The 21444-nt window shown below is 37.4% G+C and overlaps 1 protein-coding gene across 1 annotated transcript; it reads left to right on the forward strand.

The window, feature by feature from the left end:
• The first annotated feature begins 18491 nt into the window (after window positions 1-18491).
• Window positions 18492-19921, forward strand: LOC111910230 (caffeoylshikimate esterase). Its single transcript, XM_023906019.3, has 2 exons — window positions 18492-19234; window positions 19435-19921. Exons 1-2 carry the CDS (start codon window positions 18695-18697, stop codon window positions 19891-19893), a joined length of 999 nt encoding a protein of 332 aa, XP_023761787.1. The 5' UTR covers window positions 18492-18694; the 3' UTR covers window positions 19894-19921.
• The last annotated feature ends 1523 nt before the right edge of the window (window positions 19922-21444 follow it).

Below are 21444 nucleotides of genomic sequence, written 5' to 3' on the forward strand. Positions count from 1 at the left end.
GTAAGTAAATCTCTTCCCATACTTGATTTCCTTACACTTCTTCACTCAAATCATGAGTTCCTTACACAAATATCATCATATTTGTGTTAGATCTTCGAATCTTCAAACATCATCTAAAGTGTTCTTGAGTTGAACACTTCCTTTCTTCATCATCCATTCACTGAAACCACACAAGGTGAGTCCATACCCATATCTTTTCATGTTTTCTTAAATTTTAAGGGGGGAATACAAGTTAAAACACCAATAACAGAACTAAACTCATCCAACAGCTTTCATCAGAAAAGTTTGACTCCATTCATGGCCAACTTAAACATTTTAGTTTTCAAAACTGTATTAGGTGCAAATAGTTCAGGTTCATACCTTTAAAATGACTACTTGAACATCTCCATATGATTTTTCTACAATTTATGGTGATTTTTACAAAACTGCCTATCACTGTAGCTACGAATTCGGACCAGTCTGTGAAAATGAACATTATCACACAAGTTAGAGACTTCTAAAAATCATAATAAAAATTATGAACAAACTAGACACATTTCAGAATTTATGAAATCAGTTTTCGACTCCGTATGATTTTTCTATAATTATTCCAAGAGTTCTCAGGCTATCCGACATGACTACATACATCGCTTAGGGCACTCCGCTAGATGATAACCAGTCTACTAGCACTCTAACCAACATACCAATACTAAAACGTCCTATTATATAAGGATATATACATAGATCTGGCAGATCACTACATCATAGCAACATGCTATACATAAGAGTATATAGCTAAAAATCCAAGGAATGCAAAACCGTAGACACTCATAGATGAGATAGACACCCGGACATGAGATCGTGCTCTGAAGCCACAACCAAACATGGAACAAACAATAAAGCGTAGACCAAGAGTCCTCAGTCTTGAAGGGTTTTTGAGCATTCTAACACTTCCTAAGTGTACATGCAACCCTAATAAACCTTGGATCTATGTTTGTCTAAGATACATGCAAATAATTATTTTTCCAAGGTTCATATCTTAACTAGCATGGCATGGGGAACATGAATCAAATAAGCTAGTAGAAATGCTTACCTTGAAGTTGTAGTTGATTGCTTGGAGTTTTAGAGCCTAGCACCAATAATGTGGATGCCTCAAATGAAAGTCACAAATCACCACAAACTTGGAACTTTGAGAGAATAAATACTACTATCTTGAAATCGGCCTCACCTCAACAAGTGTCAACTAGTATGATTTCAAGAACCAAAGCCTCCTTTATATAGTGTGGTGGATTAGGGTTACATCCATGTAAACCCTAATACCCATGTCTCTTCATTTCCATGAGATCCATGGGTCAAAGCTCCATGGAGTATCCATGGACTTTTCCATCCAAGCCTAGCCCATTCTAAATAAGCATTAGCCCACACAATATAAATATAGAAGCCCATATTTAATTAGTAATATCTTTGATCACTAAATTAATCCTAGATTAATTATAGATCACTACTAATTAAATAATATGATCTTATATTAATATATTAGAACTTATAATATATTAATAAATCATAACTTGTACTATTCTCAAATATTATCCATAAATTGTTCGGGTGAAGTGCAACCCAAATGGACCATGCCGGGTCGGGTCAAGTACATACCAAATATAGTTATGGGCTTAGACACTATATCCAACAGTCTCCCACTTGGATAAGTCTAGTAACTATATTTGCAAGTATAACTTCAGGAACCGATCAGCAATCGTAGCTCTTTAAACTCTGTTGAACTAGAACGCGCCATTTAGATAAGTGATCATATAATCCTCTGTTCTAGATATCAGCCGGACAAATACATGGAACATTGTCTTACTTATTGTCCAGCAGTTTGTTTCCCGATTTCTGATTTGTTTGACAAAGAACTTAATTGAACACATCAACTTAGTTCTGACCGGGCCCGGTACATAGGTCAAAACAAAATCATCGAGTGGCCCAGATATCAGCTTCTAATCCAAGAAGGAACAGATAAACTTCGACTCATATGTTTGTTCTACCACTCATTGAATTACACACAAAAGCACGTTTTATAACATCGAGTTACCAATGCGTTTTCGTACAATCAATGCATAACCAACTCGTAAGTAACAAATCATATCTCTAGGTTTGAAGACTTATATGATATTACCGTCTCACGATCACTCGAGATAAAATTCCATGAAGTGATTCCAGTGAGCGTGGGTTGAGTCCAATGCTCAGAACTTATGAGCACTCATGATTGTTGTAGCCTTGTCCAACACCTTAGACCTCTGCAACCAATCATGACAGTCTTGATTCATACCTACTTCCGACATATGACCGACTGTGGAGGTTTGAATAATATGATATACCAAACATAATTATTCTGGAAGTCAAAACATGCAAAAGAAATATAGTAAAAGATCGACAAGAGATAGCAACACTTTACTCATAAATAAAACACCTTTTATTCATCATCAAATGTCAATTACACTTTACAAATTTCTGGGTTATCTAACTACTAAAACTTATATCATCCTTCAGCCCTATGCTCCGAGCATGCTGGAGATGCTTAACCCTACTCAGTCCCTTCGTGAGGGGATCTGCCGGGTTCTCATCCGATGATACCCTCTTCGCCATGAGGAGTCCTTCTTCAATTCGATGTCTGATAAAATGGTATTTTCTGTCGATGTGTCTGGATCTCCCGTGATCCCTTGGTTCCTTGGCTAAGGCAACCGCACTATTGCTGTCACAGAAAATCTCCATTGGCTCTTTTATAGCTGGTACAACTCCAAGGTCTCCGATGAAGTTCTTTAGCCATATAGCCTCCTTTGCTGCCTCGCTTGCTGCTATATACTCTGATTCACAAGTTGAATCTGCCACTGTCTCTTGCTTGGAACTCTTCCAAGAAATTGCTCCTCCGTTTAGGGTAAAGACCCAGCCTGACTGAGAGCGGAAATTATCCCTATCAGTCTGGAAACTAGCATCACTATACCCTACAACTCTCAAGTCATCACTCCCACCGAGGGTAAGGACCCAGTCCTTAGTCCTTCGCAGGTACTTGAGGATATTCTTTACCGCAGTCCAGTGTTCCTTGCCAGGGTTCCCCTGATACCTGCTAACCATGCTTAAAGCAAAGGCTACATCAGGTCGAGTACACGTCATAGCATACATGATCGATCCTACAGCTGAAGCATAAGGTAGTCGACTCATTTCTGCTATCTCAGCCTCAGTGCTAGGGCTTTGTGTCTTACTCAATCTGGCATTACTCTGAATAGGTAACTCACCTTTCTTGGAGTTATGCATGTTGAATCTTTTCAACACTTTGTCCACATAGGTGCTTTGACTAAGTCCAATTAGTCTTTTACTCCTGTTTCTCAAAATCCTTATCCCTAGGATATAGGCAGCTTCACCAAGGTCCTTCATAGCAAAACACTTCCCAAGCCAGGACTTTACTTCCTGCAAGGTTGGGATGTCATTTCCTATGAGTAGTATGTCATCCACATACAGTACCAAAAAACTGACTATGCTCCCACTAGCCTTGATATAGACGCAAGATTCATCTTCACTCCTTGAAAAGCCAAATTCCTTGACTTTCTCATCAAAGCAAAGATTCCATCTGCGAGGTGCCTGTTTCAATCCATAAATGGATTTCTCGAGCTTACACACTCTATTGGGGTACTCTGTACTGACAAAACCCTCTGGCTGAACCATGTAAACATCCTCAGCCAACTTTCCATTAAGGAAGGCAGTTTTGACATCCATTTGCCATATTTCATAATCATGAAATGCAGCAATGGCTAACAGAACCCTAATAGACTTTATCTTGGCCACTGGTGAAAAGGTTTCATCATAATCAACTCCCAGAGTTTGAGAATAACCTTTTGCAACCAGTCGTGCCTTATAAGTGTGTACATTACCGTCCATGTCGGTCTTCTTCTTGAAGATCCATTTGCACCCCACTGTCTTACGACCTGGTACATTTTCAACCAAGTTCCAAACTTGATTGTCATACATGGATTGTATCTCGCTATCCATTGCCTCTTTCCACTTGGCAGCCTCAGGGCCTGCCATGGCTTCCGTGTAGCTGTTAGGTTCATCCAGACCTACTAGTGTCTCATCACTAATAAGTGTCTCACCTTCCGCAGTAATATGGAAGCCATAATAATGCTCAGGTGCATTCCTAACTCTTGTGGAACGCCTAAGAGGTACAGGCACATCAACTGGCTCAACAGGAGTTTCCTCCTCAAGTTGAGGGCTAGTGTTTGAAGTTCCTTCACCGCTTGACTCTTGAATTTCTTCAAGATCAATTTGCCTCCCACTGTCCCCTTGGCTTATAAATTCTCTCTCTCGAAAAACTCCTCTTCTTGCTACAAAGACCACATTATCACTAGGTCTGTAGAAGAGGTAACCAAAGGATTGTTGTGGGTAGCCGATGAAAATACACCTCTCGCTTCGAGGTTCGAGCTTATCATGAGTCTCGCGTCTCACGAAAGCCTCACAACCCCAAATCTTGATGTGGTCTAGCTTAGGTACTTTCCCAGTCCACATCTCGTGAGGAGTTTTGGCAACTTTCTTTGTAGGGACAAGATTAAGAATATGGGCGGCAGTCTCTAAGGCATACCCCCAGAATGAGATTGGTAGCGTAGCTCGACTCATCATGGAACGAACCATATCCAACAAGGTTCGATTACGCCTCTCAGCCACACCATTCAACTGTGGTGTCCTGGGAGGTGTCAATTGTGAGACAATCCCACATTCCCTAAGATAGTCGAGGAACTCTGAACTAAGATACTCACCTCCTCGATCGGATCGAAGCATCTTAATGTTCCTGCCCAATTGATTCTCGACTTCCTGTTTAAATTCCTTAAACCTCTCGAAAGTCTCTGACTTATGCTTGATTAAGTAGACATATCCATATCTACTGTAATCATCAGTAAAAGTCAAATAATAACGATTAGCATCCCTTGTGGCATGTTTGAATGGTCCACACACATCCGTGTGTATAAGGTCCAACAAACCTTCACCCCTCTCACACGAGCCTGTGAAGGGTGATTTTGTCATTTTGCCAAGTAAGCATGATTCGCAACTATCATCTGACTTTAGGTCAAACGACTCCAAGACTCCATCCTTTTGGAGTTGGCCTATGCGTTTCTTGCTTATATGTCCAAGACGACAATGCCATAATGATGCTTTATCCAAGTTATTATTATTAGTAGAATCAATACACAAAACATTATTTCCTAAGTTATCTATAACAGATACAGCTTCATACACACCATCACAAGGTAATGCTTTAAAATAAAAAACATTATTATAGAAAACATCTATAGAACCAACTTCATTATTAAATGAAAAGGTAAACCCTTGTTTGTACAAAGCATGAAAGGAAATAATATTTCTTGCCATTCCTGGCGAATAACAACATTTATTCAAATCTAAATTAAACCCACTACTTAGCGATAAAGTATAAACTCCAATCTTGGTAACAGGTAAAGCTTTCCTATTCCCCATGATCAAGTTTATTCTTCCTTGCTCCACATTCTCACTTCTTCTTAGTCCCTGCAAGTCACAACAAATATGAATACCACAACCGGTATCAAGGACCCAAGATTTAGAATGGGGTGAGTTATTAGAAATGATAGTGTAAGTACCTGCATGGTTGGGTTTGACTTTCCCATCCTTCACATCCTGCTGGTACTTTGGGCAGTTCCGCTTCCAATGAGATTTTTCATGGCAATAGAAGCATTCAGCCTCTTTTGGGTCAGAAGAAGGAGTGACGAAACCTTTCTTGGTTCCACTTGAAGAAGAGCCATCAAGGGTCCGAACCTTGGTACCCTTAGAAGAGCTCTTTCTCTTCCTCCCTCGACTTTTCCCGATTGCCAAAACCGGAGTAGAGTTTTGAGTAGGAGTGATAGCAACCGACTTCCCCTTAAGACCTGTTTCTGCGGTCTTGAGAAGTCCCTGAAGTTTGCTGAGGGTGACTTCTTCCTTGTTCATGTGATATGTCATGCGGAATTGATCATAGCACGATGGTAAGGAATGCAAAATAATATCTATTGCAAGATCCTCCGGGAAGTTCACATTAAGCTTCAGCAAACGATCCACATACCTTTGCATTTTCTGCATGTGGCTCGTGACGGATTCCCCGTCCTTCATCATGGTTGTTATCATGGAGCAGATGATTTCATACCTCTCTTGTCTTGCACTTTGATGGTATCTTTCCATCAAATCTTGGTGCATTTCATAAGGGTAGAAATCCTCATAAGACTTTTGGAGTTCCGCTGTCATCGTGGCCATCATGATGCAAGCCACTTTCGTAGCATCCCTTTCATGTGCCCGAAAGTCAGCGATCTCCTGAGGAGTTGCAGTGGTCTCATCAATCTCCTTAAGCTCCTTGTCAAGGACATATTCTTTGTCCTCGTAGCGGGTAATCATCCTGATGTTTCTGATCCACTCATTGAAGTTGGATCCATCAAAGGTGACTTTCCCACACAAGTTCATAAGGGTAAAGGAGCCATTAGGATTAGAGCCAGAAGCATTGTTTGAAGACATCTGAAAAGAAGAGAACAAGATTAGTTTAGATATAAGAGAGTCCTTAATAAAACACCCAAATGTAATATTAAGGCTAGGATCCAATCACAATATAATATAACTTAGAAGAGGTATGCCGTAATCTAAGCTATACCATATTTGAAAGGTAGGTGAATGACGATTCACCAATTTCCACCACGAAAACCGAAATGTTTAAATATTAGGTTTTTGATTGGTTCTTAGAAATTCCTAGATTCTTTGAGATTCAATGAACTTTTCAAAGGCATGTTTCAATCTCAAGTGTGCCCTCCAAGTTTTGTGACTGGGATGCCGAGGATCACAAAACGAGGTGTGAAGTAACCATGCAAATCACTTGGTACCCTTAAGGTTTATCACTCAATCGATGTGCCGGTAAACCACACACGCTCCACCGATACTATAATAAACCTTTAAGTCACCCTTTACCTACCTTGTTAAGTCCAAGTTAGTGTGCCGGTTAACCACACACGCTCCACCAACGACTTAATCAAAGTGTAAAGTGTAATTTCATGGATTAGCACCTTATTCACATTTTTCCTAAAGTAACTAAGATTGGGAATTTAATAAAACATTTAGTTACTTTATAATATTCATCATACTTTGAATGAGAATTTATAAGTCCTTGTCTTACCCGTTCGGCTAACGACCCTCCACCAGTCAAGCAAGCGGTGGGTGAGAGTGGACACCCATTAAGTCACCATTTTATAGGCAACAACCTTATACCCACCTTATAGACCGGCTTCGTGAATGAGGCGTACTAGCGGTAAGACGACTTTGTTCTTATACATATATATATATAATTATTAAATCATAATAATATAAGTATAAGGGTTGAATTTTAACTTTTTAAAATTCTAAGGGTTGGAACTAAAGTTTTAACTTAACTTTACTTGTTCCAAAACTTGAGGGCAAGTTTTGTAAACTTTCAAAACTTTTCATATCTTGTAACTTATGAGTTTAATAGAGTAATAAAATGAAGACTCTTCATTTTTCTAACTCTTATGTTCTTTTAATGGTTTTTAATCCAAGAGACTTTTGGTTTTCCATAACTTGAGGACAAGTTATGGACTCCATTAAAACACATTATGATCAAGAATTAAATTACCACATAGGTTACAAATAATTCCTATGATCATCTAAACATCATAAGAACACGAATATGAATATGAACACTTTCAAGAATCAAAATCACATAAAACTTTGTAATTTTGATAACTAGTTGTTGTAAATGAATTAGCAAAAAACATTACTCCATCTAAAACAAGTTTTCAAGTACCAAAACAGTTTAGAGTAATGTTTCCAATCCATTTCCAGCAACTAAAGCCGAAATTCCGTTTTTTTTTTTTTTTTTTAATTATTTTCGACTTTTCCAACTTTTTTTTTTTTTTTTTTTTTTTTTTTTACATCAAGTATCAAACAAATAAACCTAGGCTCTAATACCACTGAAGGGTTTTTGAGCATTCTAACACTTCCTAAGTGTACATGCAACCCTAATAAACCTTGGATCTATGTTTGTCTAAGATACATGCAAATAATTATTTTTCCAAGGTTCATATCTTAACTAGCATGGCATGGGGAACATGAATCAAATAAGCTAGTAGAAATGCTTACCTTGAAGTTGTAGTTGATTGCTTGGAGTTTTAGAGCCTAGCACCAATAATGTGGATGCCTCAAATGAAAGTCACAAATCACCACAAACTTGGAACTTTGAGAGAATAAATACTACTATCTTGAAATCGGCCTCACCTCAACAAGTGTCAACTAGTATGATTTCAAGAACCAAAGCCTCCTTTATATAGTGTGGTGGATTAGGGTTACATCCATGTAAACCCTAATACCCATGTCTCTTCATTTCCATGAGATCCATGGGTCAAAGCTCCATGGAGTATCCATGGACTTTTCCATCCAAGCCTAGCCCATTCTAAATAAGCATTAGCCCACACAATATAAATATAGAAGCCCATATTTAATTAGTAATATCTTTGATCACTAAATTAATCCTAGATTAATTATAGATCACTACTAATTAAATAATATGATCTTATATTAATATATTAGAACTTATAATATATTAATAAATCATAACTTGTACTATTCTCAAATATTATCCATAAATTGTTCGGGTGAAGTGCAACCCAAATGGACCATGCCGGGTCGGGTCAAGTACATACCAAATATAGTTATGGGCTTAGACACTATATCCAACAAGTCTATCCTATGTGACTACATACAGTCCCTATGACATCCCTCTACTAAAAGATAACCAACTAGTGGCCTGACAATGGTGCCTTCGACCCACGATACAATGACGCAAAACTCCACATACACCAAACGTACGCGCCCTGATCCCACTCCTTTATTAAGCACTTTATACCTTAAGGCCTTTTGTCTAGAGCTCAGTTCCAGGTCCAAATTAACACCCATAATCATAAAGTTTCCAACTTTATGATTTTGCATGGCTAGGAAGGGTCTAAATCCAAAACCCTAACTTATCATAAGATTCCAAGCTTCTTAACACATCCATGAATGAAAAAACAAGACCAATATCACATTTTTATGACTTACCACCCTCATATACACCTGGAAACGCAACTCACAGGATCTGGAACAACCCACACTCAAATGGACCAATTTGTGGGACAAAAAGGACATAACTTTAACACCTTAAACTAGATCTAAGGAAACATTCATAAATCTTCTAATTTTATACCTTCTGGAGATGAATGAGGGATGAGAACTTCCAAATCCAACATTGCTTCAAGCTTTCAAGCTCAATCACCACCTTCTTCTTCCTTCAAAGATACAAAAAAGCACACTCTTTAGCTCACAAGGCTTAAATTAGGGTTAGGGTTTCAAGGGAGGACATTGGAGAGGTGGATGCTAAGAATGGAAAGGGTTTGGGGAAGTTAAGGACCTTAAATAGGGTTCAAAACCCCAACACCTAGCGTACACCCTTGGATGCATGTCTTCGTTATATTGGTATGCACAACGTACATAAGGTACGCACGACATACCTAATGTACGCCCAACGTACTACCCTTCTTCCCAAAATCAACACACTTTCAAACTACTGCAACTTCTTCGTTTCAACTCCGATGTTGGTGTTTTTTATATGTACATAAAGGTGTTGAAGAGCCCCCGTAAGATTATCTAGATATATTGGACTAAAAACTTCCTGAACAAAAATCCATATTTCATGCAAGAACTCGGCCCATGAGTTTTCCTTTTCTACCCTTCGGTCCAAAACTCAATTCAAGGGTTAAGTCTCTTGACCATCATTGCCTCCTTCCAAAAGGTCCAAAATTTAACTCCTTAAGGCCCAAAGCCTTTACACATGTGACTTCCGGTCTATAGTCCTAAAATAAGAAATGACAGGAAACATGATGTTACTATTCTCCCTTACTTAAAATAGATTTGTCCTTAAAATTGGTTCTCGCTCCAACTTCTTGACAACTCTGCCAGCCCATAAATTTTGGTGATACCATGCGACTTGAAGAAAATTTCTTCGCACAACTTCCTTAAATCATGATGGAAAGAACCTCTTCACTACTCGGAGTCTGACATAACCCTCAAATCTACCAAATTGACTGAAAATCCACAGATTTGATCGGCTTAAAACCTTCTCGGCCAAACGTCATTATGCTAATCCTGCACATACGTGCACCACCACAACAAAAACTAACTAGTTACATACTAAACTAGACCATACTCCTGTCTGGCTTCGACAAACCAGCTTAGCTATCTACTAACAACATTCAGGCTTACCCTTGATCCACTAACCAACCACATCACTTGGTCTTACCCCCGATCCACCAACAAACAACAACACTCAGGCCTAACAAGACTTAACTGACCCTACCAGGTCTTTGGGCAAGGACTCAGACCTCCAAGACCCAATCAAACAAGAACATACAAGGAAGCCCTCATCAGATCTCTCAACCTGGGCTCCTAACACCCTAGAGTCTAAAGCACAAATACGCCTTACAGATGCTATCACAACTAAAACTAATAAGACTAGAAGGGAAATCCAACAGCTGACAATGATCATGACGCGAAATTAGAATATTTAACAGTTGCACGAAAGTCTTGAACTTGGAGAAATCCGACTGAGAATCGAACCTTGGCAGAAAGTCTTGTTGTTGTGAGGTTCTACTCTCCCCCACTTGAAAAATGCTAGAACCTATGGACGATGTCGATAGTTCTTGCATAGAGCATGTATTGCTTGATTCTTATCATGTATATACTTCTAAAAGTGTGTTCAAGTATATGCGTACAAGAGGCGTATATGACAGAACATTACAACCTTTTTCGTGGATGACATCCATCTCATATACTGTGTCCGATTTTGAAGAAAACTTCTGTCAGCTGACCCCTGATGCTCATGAAATGATTTCCAACATTGGTCATACAAAATGGGCAAGAGCCTATTTCCCTAACATCTGTTGGAATGTAGTCAACATTGATGTTCCCGAATTTTTTTGTGTTATCGGTAAATCAATGCAATGTACCGATAATAATGCTTACCGAGGCAATTCGTGACTATATTTAAAGGACTTTGAACACAGATTAATGACAAGTAAAATACTGTGTGAAATATTAAATTTATTTAAATACTTGTACAAGAACCTTATTTGATCATATTTACTTTCCAGCAAGTTTGACTACCGTACTCACCCCGTATGCTGAAATGGTGCTTCATCAAAGGATGCAAAAGTCTGTTTGGTGGCAAGCAACAAAGATCCTGCCAGAGATCCCGTCTCCACTCCCATGTGACATTTATCGAGTTTTTGATTTTAAAAAAACATGTGTTGTTGACCTGAACAATCATACATGTTCATGTGGGAAATGACGCAGTTTGGGTATAACTTGCGGTTGTGCTATTGCGGTATCACGTCATTTGAACAACCATGAATTACTTGATGTGGTTCAAATATATTACTGAGCTAATGTGTTTCAGACTGCCTACCAGACACAAATCGTGCACCCTCTTCCCCTTCCAAATGAATAGGAAATACTAGACCCTTTGATTACAGTTTTATTGCCAATGTAATTGCAATACATTATGTTTGTAATTGATTTGCAGTGTGTAATGAAAAATATTATTATTTCTCTAGTATTTGTTACATATTACAAAGATAGAAAAAACATAATTGAAAAGTACCGTAGTAATACTAACAAACAAGAAAACATTACATATTAAAAAGATTAATAAGTGTTACAGAAGGGAAACTTAGTTGATGAACATAAAACTTACAACTTGTACACAATGATTCCAAAAAAGAAAATCCAATTACACATTAACGCTATCTTCAAGTGCATATTTTAGGTTTCAAGTTTCTTCTTCGATCGAAATAAGTTATCGATTATCACCGAGTTGTTATCTTTTGCTTTGTCAACCCAACAGATAAACCTAAATTGTGGTCCTTGAAAATTTAAGATCAAACACATGACATATATTGTGTAAATTAATATTATTCCAAAGAAAAATAATAAAAGGATAACCCACATACCTCTTTAGGACAAGCATAAAAAAGCCGTCCAAGGTTATTTCTAGTCATTGATATCCTTATAATACTTTCAGAGCCACAATCATAGTATGCCATTTCTTTGGATTATGAGAAATGAATTTTTAGTTTTAATTTTAACAAGGTAAAGAGTTTTCATGCTTGAATTCCTTTATATAATGGCACTAGTTGTGAGACCCATGTATTACATGGGTTAATTTAAAAAAAAAAATTAAATATAAAGGTCAAAATATTTGAGAACTTTCAATTTATAAGAAAATAAGAAAAATAATGAATTATTATAATGGAAATGATTTTCTCTTTTATATTTAAACAAATAATTTAAATAAATAAACAAAAGAAACTAATAAACTTTAATTTTGAGAATCTTGAAATTAAAATGTATGTTGATTAATGAAATTGATATTCATTTATTATTACATGTATTGCAATTATTACATTAAAATATCATGTGGAATTTAATAAAATAGAAAAACTCATAAAATGACACGTGGGAAAAAAATTAATTCAAAATAACCATAAAATGACATTTGATAAATTGAATGAGAGTGTGACAAATGGAAAAAAAAACTTTCATTTATTAGAGAAGATTTACTAGGGTTATGGTTCCTAACACTATTCCGGAAACACATTTCGGAGCCACATTCCGGAAATGATATTTTGGACCCTAATTCCGTAACAATAATCGTCCTAGATTCGTGACATATGAGTAGTCATTGCGAACAGTAAAAGTCAGAGATTCCTGACATATGTATAGTTATTCCGAACAGTAATGTCATAGATTCCTGACAATATTTTGGACTAGCTATTTTGGACAATTGTTCCGGAGCCATGTTCCGGACAAGTTATTTCGGAGCTAGGTTCCGGACTAGCGATTTCGGACCACATTCAAGAATTGATATTTAAGACCATAAATTCAGAACAATAATAGGTTCCTGACATATGTGTAGTCATTTCCCAAAAGTAACAGTCATAGATTCCTGACAATATGTGTAGTCATTGCGAATAGTAAATGTCATAGATTCCTGACAGTATTTCAGACCCTTATTCCGGAACCCCATTCTGGATCCGGAGCCACTTTCAGGAGTGGCTCTTTCGTACACTTGCTTTTCGACCTAAAAATGCACCTAGCATGAATCCTCAACGTTGAAATAAAATTGGAATGAGTTCATCACACGATGGTGTTTGACATTGTGAATAAGAAGATTATTATGGTTGTTAAGATAATAACCTGTTTCCAGAAGGCCCATATTTCTCACTCCCGGATAAAATGCCTGGTGACGGTTTCCAAGCTATGAAGGCTGCTGAAGAAGAAAACGAAAAGGACTTTGAGAAAAGTTGCACACTAAATCAATATGTAGACGATCTAGTGGAACAAGTAAATGAAAAAGAAAAATGGGTTGCAGAAGCGATGAAAGAAGTGAAACAAGTTAAGAAGTGGATTGAAAATGAAAATAAGGAGATCAATAAACTTTGTGCAGAACGGGACCGTTTAACAAATATTGTTAGAAGTAGAGGAGATTTTATTGACCGGGAACAAAATATGTATCCCTTACAATTTCCTGATTTTTGGAAACCAATCTAAGTATGTATTAGATTAAATAACATTATTTGCAATAATGTTAATGAAAAAGGATAATTGTCATTTTAGTTTACATAATCATACCGTTCGTTTTACAAAATTCAGTTTGAAAAGACATTACAATATCCGTATTTAAAACCAGATTACATTTGTGGCCGATAACTGGGAACTTACATCCGATGCAAACTAGCCGTGTCTACATCATTTTCAAACAATTCCATGTAGGTCTCCGTTAGTTCGAAACCATTATCAGTCAATTCAACTCGATCTTCTGTTGTTGGAGTCGTCCTACGTGTTTCTTCGATGATGTCCATTGTGTTCACAAATTGTCATATATCTTCAGACATTGTAATAATGAGCATTTTGCATGTTATACATTGCTACTTTTCTCCGATCCTCAGCCGGTGAAGGCGGTAATGGGAGTTCTAGTATTACCATTCGTTGTTTAGTACATTGATAATCACAACTCATTTCTAATACAGCCATATCAACAAGATGTCGTTGCTCGTCTTCAAGACGTGGTATAACATACTCTATAGGCAACTCATCATGATCGTTCGATTCACTTAATGTTGGAGAATGAAAATAGAATTTACCTAAATTTTATTAATATACTATTTAAAAATCAATAAGAATAAAAGTATTTAATAATAATAAAAAAACAATTCCTGAAACATATCCATAACAAAAAAAACATAATTTTAACTAGTCTATCATAACAGGTTTGTCTGCACTTGCTTCGGTGACATCTTTCGAAGTCCTATCTGCTTTCAATTTAAGTTTTAACACCATTTATGATTTTTTCCTCTTAATTTTATGGGTGCCTTTGTTGGTTTTTTTTTAATCTTATTTTGAAACTCAGCATCGTCGTTTTTTATCTAAAAAAAATCCAAGAACATTTTAGTACATTACCGTAAAAATAAATTAGAATTATAAAATTATTGTTTTTCGATTTTACCTTTATTGGGTGCAATTCCAAAATCTCCTGTGAATTGAATACAACTTCGTTGTCCGTAAGACCCACTTTTTTTTAACAACATCTACGTTAACTCGTCTTTGGACTAACATGAATTATTAAACAATACTTAGAAAAAAATGTATATTATAAGTATTTTGGATCATTGTTTCGGAATAGATCATCAAGTTCCGGACAATGTTTATTGTGTTCCGGACCTACATTTCCCTTCCGGAACCCCTACAATAAGTAATTCCAGACTAAAACAACCGATAAGAAACATATTACAAAGTACTTACATAACATTCATACACGTACAATAAGGAAAAGATGAAAAAAGGATAATCTGGATATTCCGGAGTTGTTCCTCGTTGTTCGAACCATTTTGGAATAGGTAAATCGTTTCAAAAAATCAAATGCAAAATAACTTAAAGTGTAAAACTTAATTGGTTTGACGAATCCATGCTGAAAATTTGGTCTGAAATACGGGTAGATCATGCTTCGGATCTGCTAATTCCGGAAAACGTATTCTGGATTTTTTATGTGTGGGACCCATATATACCAATGAGCAACAATATTAGAGCATTGTGTGTGGACAACAAGATACAATACCAAATTGTGCCACCTCACATGCCACATAAACAAATGGTGTTATAACACAAAGTGGGGAAATGGACAACAAGATGGAACACCAACTTTTTTAGAATAAATATGTTTTATTTTTGATTTTTTTTTGAATTTGTTTCTTTTTCCTTTTTCCTTTTTTTCCTTTTTACGTTTTTTTAATCACTAAAATGAATATATTTTTATAAAACATAATTTAAAAAAAAAGACATAATATTTAAAATCTAAAATTACGACTACAATTCAAAAAACATAATTTTAAACCTAAAGTCATTAACTAAAATATCATTCAAATTACTCATAAAATCATAATTAACCCAACTATTTCCTTCTAATTTGTTCCTTCATTGTTTGTAGCACCGTGGATCTTCAGGTGCCAAACCCTCCTCGCTCGTCCGAAGAATTGATAACTGATGTTTCATTAATTCTCTCTCTTTTTGCTCCAGCTTCTTCTGTGCCTGCCTTTTTAGGAACTCCAAATGACGACGTTTCAAGTCATTTTTTCTTGTATCAATATACTGTGCTCGTCGAATTTCACTCTCATTTTTGTTGTGTCTTTTGCTTTCGCCTCAACCTCCTCCACATGCCTTGTAGCGCGCCTAGCTTTGTCGCATCCGAACGGTCTTCATGGTGGGTATATCTCATCGATATCATCCGGGATCTCATCAGTGTCGGCGTTTAGCTCGATGTGAGTCCATGCGTCCGACACGTCGACCGAGCTCGAATTGCGAGACCTTTTGGATTGAACCTCCGACGATGTAGGCGTTTTATTCCACTTTGGATCCGCTCGCAACAACTCCCATGATTTTTCATACTAGAAAACATGTCCTATTTCGACCCGATGTTGTTCTTTTGCATATTTGAACAAATCGAAGTCGTTGGTTCCGCTTTGCTGTTGCGCCTCAAGCCTGTTGTAAATACAGTTGAATTTGCTAAACTGCTTAGACCCTGTTTGGTAGCCTCTTAATTGAGAAATTCAGATGTGGAGGCGTATCTGAACTTAAAAAGGAGACGCATATTCCTCTTTTGCCCTAATATATCACTTCTTTCCCGATTCTCTTTCTTTCACAGACACCGACGCTCCTTCCCCCTGCATCTCCGATTCCGCCATCCTGTCCACCACTAGTTGGCCACCTTCTCCCACCAGCGCTGCCATCTCCATTGGCAGCGAACCCCCCCAGTCCATATATGTATCCCAACAAAAAAAAGAAACTGAACACCTCTTCGTGTTCCTTCTCAAAATTCGATTGACACACACTTTTTTCAATTTTGATTGCTGCCTTCCTCTTCTGCATCTCCCTTGTTTCTTGGTTGCAGGTTTGAAAATGGTGGCTGTTGTGAAGTGGAAAGGATGATGAACATGGGAATTGCAGGTGAGGGAGTAACTTAATGGTCAGTTTTTTTTTTGCGTGTTTTTTTTCTTGGGTGATTTGGTTTTGTCGGTATAGGCTGTGGTGATAGTGGTAAAATGTAGGAATGGTGTTTGTGTGGGTGGTGTTTGGTGGTTCAGGAAAGAGTGAAGGAGGGTAATGTTGGATTTGGATTAATGGCTATGGTGATTGTGTTGGTTATGGTGGGTGGATAGTGGGTTGATGGTGGATTGTATCCTATTTGATTCAAGCCAAAATTGTTACTCTTTTGTATGGAAACAAGCACAAGATGAAGCTGGAAAAAGTTGTGCATTCTAGCACCACCTATTGTTAACCAGAATCATCCATTAAAGACACCATTCTTTGGTTTAATTCAAATAATGTCGAACGAAAACAAAGAAATCATCTGAAAAAATAAATTATCCATGGTAAACCCATGGAATATTTGTAATATGAAATTAAAGATATATGGTTGCTAATCATAGATGTTAATTTCTTGTAGCTTGAAGGATCAATGAAAGTTGATATAAACAAAGTGGAACATTTGTAATCCTTCTGATGTTTTTGATTTTTTTTCTTGTTGCTGAAAGATGATGTTAGATAAAACAATTTTATAAAAAGTTGCTCATTATGTATGAATAACAAATGATTTCGTTAATTTTAATCTTGATTTGTTGATTAATTGTTGGTAAAATGTGAAGTTTGAACCTTTTTCATTTAGATTTATGTTTTAATTTTGATTTTGTAAGGTGTTTATATATTATTTTTATAATTCTTCAAGAACAGTTATTTTATAAACCAAAACTTTACATTCAACAAAAAAGAACACAGAAGGGTAAAATGGTCATTTTATAATTCAACACAACAATTCAGAGGTTACAACCAAACAACATGTTAAAAATTCAGATCTTAAGAATTCAGACCCTTTTAGAAATTCAGACCTCTTAAAAATTCAGATCCTACCAAACAGCCCCTTAGTTATTTGACCCGATTTGCTGTTCAACATGTCATTGTTGCGATACAGTTTTTTCTTCAAAATAGTGTGAAACTTGTCGCGCACGCGCCCCCCAATAAGCTCCTTTCTTCATTCCATATTCGCAGAGTTCGTCTTTTGAAGTAGTACACCAAGCCCTTGTCAAAGCATATTCTTCCTCCAGTGTCCACCATTGTGGAACGTCTGCATTTTCTGTTTCAACCGCTATCGATTTCCATTTCCCTTTCCTTCTCTTACTAACTCTCGCTTCCACTTCAACCGATGGTTGCGTTGTAGGTGGTGTTTTGTTGCATCGAAACAAAAGTAGGGAAAAGATTCTGTTGTAAATTTTGTTGAAGGTAAGGTGAGTTGGGAAATTACAGTGGTGGTGAAGCGGGATTGAAAGTGGCGCCTTGGTATGAGATTTTTGGTGATGCTTGAGACGATAAAATGTTGAAATAATTTTCATAACTCGCAAATCCGAGACAAGGTTGTGTTTGGTTGTATGTTTGAGTTTGATGATGGGGGGGGGGGGGGGGGGGTGTTTGGGTTTTGCTCAATTTTTTTGAAATTGGAAGAAAGTATAGTTTATAAGAAAGTATAGAGAGAATGAGATAAATATTTAAAAAAATGGGTTAAAATTAGTATATATAAAGATTAAAAAGTAACTTTTTTTATTTACGTTTTGACCATTTGCATACGGTCCACTATCTCCAACGTTCAAATGGGGGCAGTGTTCCCCATTACAACGGTGTTATGGTTGTCCACGTAAGTCCATAATAAGTAAAAAAGACCCATACCTCATCGTCTTAGGCTTCAGCCGGATTTCCGTTCTGGAATGGCCATTCCAGAGCAAAAGGTTATTTAAAAAAAATTGGTTATATTAAAAAAAACCTAAAAAAATGTTTACCTGTGTAATTTTTAGTTTCATGATATTGTTAAGATTTTGTTTAAATCGACAACTCCATCAAACATTTTGTTAAAATAATCGCCATTGAAGTTCAAAGAGTTAAGAAAATGGTTTATAATATAACCTTTTTCATAGATTAAAGCCTCAACTAATATCACACGAATTCGAGCTTTTATCCTCCACGACGACCGCCACCAACTATGCCTCCACCGCCGGGCTTTCCACAACTACCACCGCCACCACCGTTCTTCTGGGGGGAAACGCCTGAGGAAGAATACTACAAATCCCATGGCGTCAGTAACTCCAAATCCTATTTCGAAACCTCTAACGGCAAGATCTTCACTCAATCATGGCTGCCATTAGACCAACCAGTTAAGGCCGCCGTCTTCATGACCCACGGCTACACATCCGACACCAGCTGGGTTTTCCAAAATATCTGTATCGCATACGCCAAATGGGGATACGCCGTCTTCGCCGCTGACCTCCTTGGTCACGGCCGCTCCGACGGACTCCATGGATACATCGGAGACATGGATAAAGCAGCCGCGACTTCACTATCATACTTCGTTAGTGTTCGCCGGAGCGAACAGTACTGTAATCTACCGGCGTTCCTTTTGGGGGAGTCAATGGGCGGAATGATCACAATGCTTATGTACTTCCAATCTGATCCCGACATATGGTCCGGCTTGATCTTCTTGTCTCCGTTATTTGTCCTACCGGAAGGCATGATTCCCTCCAAGGTAATTTCAAATAACCTCCGATACCAAATCTGCACTTGATTTTTATTGTTTGACTTTGGGCAAATTTCCAAATTCGTTACCGATCTAAAAAAAGTCAATGGGTCTTTGGGCTTATGATTTGTTGTTTAAATCAATTAGCCATGAATTTTCAAATTCACCAAATTGCTTCGATTCTAACTGTGGTGGTTTTGCGATTGAAGCTACATATAACGATGTACGGACTACTTTTCGGATTGGCAGATACATGGGCGGCGATGCCAACTGCTCAAATGGCGGTGAAAGCGGTGAAGGATTTGGAGAAACTGAAGGTACTGGTGGTGAACCCGAAACGATATGCCGGAAAACCGAGGGTGGGGACGATGAGAGAGGTGGTGAGGGTGACGAATTATGTACAGAACAACTTCGAGAAGGTTAGGGTTCCATTTTTTACAGCTCATGGCACTGCGGATGGGTTGGCTTGCCATACTGGTTCAGAGATGTTGTATGAGAAGGCTGTGACTGCTAAAGAGGACAAGACGTTGAAGCTTTATGAAGGAATGTATCATTCGTTGATCAATGGTGAGCCTGATGAGGCTGCGGATCTTGTTTTGGCGGACATGAAAGATTGGATTGATGCCATGGCTCAAAAGTATGGTCCTAAACTCAAAACTTCCTATTGAAGATTTTTTTTTTTTTTTTTTTTTTTTTTTTTTTTTTTTTTTTTAAACACACAATTGATATTTACTTTACAAATCTTTGTTGGGTGTTTATTATGAATAAGTTCACATATTTTTTGGATTTAGTGGAAAGTTCATCACAATATTTCAATGGTGACCCTGACTTCGAGTTGAACTTGTACATATCATTCAAATTTGTCTCCAAAATCATCTATAACAATAGATCCTGAGGATGTTGAAGCCGTTTTTTTTTGCTTTATTTATTTCAACAAGCCGACGAAGTTGCTCGTCTTCAAGATTGATCAGATCATCGTTGATGTCGATGTGTGTCCGTCCGCCTGATTGTTGGGAAGTCGCATCGGGGTTTCTTGAAAGATTTGAACCGAAAGAGGTTTATGAAATTCCTTCCATTTGCTTTTTCTATTTTGGAGCGTCTTTCAATTTTAGTCACGGTTTCACATACGAAAAAGCTTTGCGGGTTTGAAGTTTTTTTTTTTCAAATTGATCTAAGGCTGCCTTGAAGGCATTAAAATCGTTTGACCCGTTTTTGTGTATGTTTTGGAGGTTGTTGTAAATTCCTTCAAATTCGTTGCATTTTAGTCGAATATTGCGCTAATTCGAGCTAATTTGATCGATATTTCGATTTTTACCTCCCGTTAACGCATAAACACACTTCGAACTTTCTTCCAAAAACAATTGAAGGTTTGATTATCTCCTTTAATTGGGTCTTGGGAAGCCGAAACCCACACCTCTACTAGCTTTTCGTCTTCCTCTTTTATCCATGGTACCCTTTCTTGGGTAGGGGGTCGACCCTTTTCTTTTCCCTTTTTCTTTCTTGGTTGAGGTGGTGGTGATGAAGGTTGTGTTTCCAAAATAAAATTCGGCGAATCAGGTGCTTGTGATTATGAAGGTGGTGGTTGTGATTGTTGTGGTTGTGATGATTGTAGATGGAATTGTTGTTGAAATTATTGAAATTGGTAGAGTAGTTGTTGTAAGGCCGAGAAATGTTGGAAAAGTAGTGTTTGTTAATAGCGGAACCGATTTGTAGCAAATTTATAAAACCACTTTGAGGTGATTTCATGGTCGAGAATTGGCGGGAGGTTTTATCTAACACAAAAACGTTATCGTGTTTGTGTGTGTGTGTGTGTTTTTTTTTTTAAATATTTTTTTGGGAAGGTGGTGGGTGGGTGGGTGGGGGTGGGGGGGGGGGGGGGTTAGGATCTATTTTTGTTGGTTGTGAAAATGTTGTGTGTCTATTGTGTAAAGAGAAAAAAAAGAACAATGTAAGAAATAAGGATGTATAGTGTGATATTTATAGGTAAAAATATTATTTTAAAAACTTTTTTTTAAGAAAATTTAGCTGTTTAACAACTATTAAAGCTGGAAATGGATCAAGTGGCCCTGCTTGGGCGTTTGGTTCCGTCGTATGCATCAGAGATCATCACGAAAACGCCTGACCACGAATGACCGGGATAGTGTGCACGAATGAAGCTTGTGGCCACATAGACCACAAACCCGTTTGTTCAATGTACACCAGATGGTCTAAGACAACCA

This window comes from Lactuca sativa, chromosome 5 (assembly GCF_002870075.4).
Source record: "Lactuca sativa cultivar Salinas chromosome 5, Lsat_Salinas_v11, whole genome shotgun sequence".
NCBI classification, from domain to species: Eukaryota; Viridiplantae; Streptophyta; class Magnoliopsida; order Asterales; family Asteraceae; genus Lactuca; species Lactuca sativa.

What these genes read in the sequence shown, in the direction of transcription:
- LOC111910230 (XM_023906019.3), top strand. Translation starts at nt 18,695, where the DNA reads ATGCCTCCACCGCCGGGCTTTCCACAACTACCACCGCCACCACCGTTC. An exon ending in AAGGCATGATTCCCTCCAAG is followed by an intron (nt 19,235 to 19,434) that starts GTAATTTCAAAT and finishes TTGCGATTGAAG; the next exon opens with CTACATATAACGATGTACGG.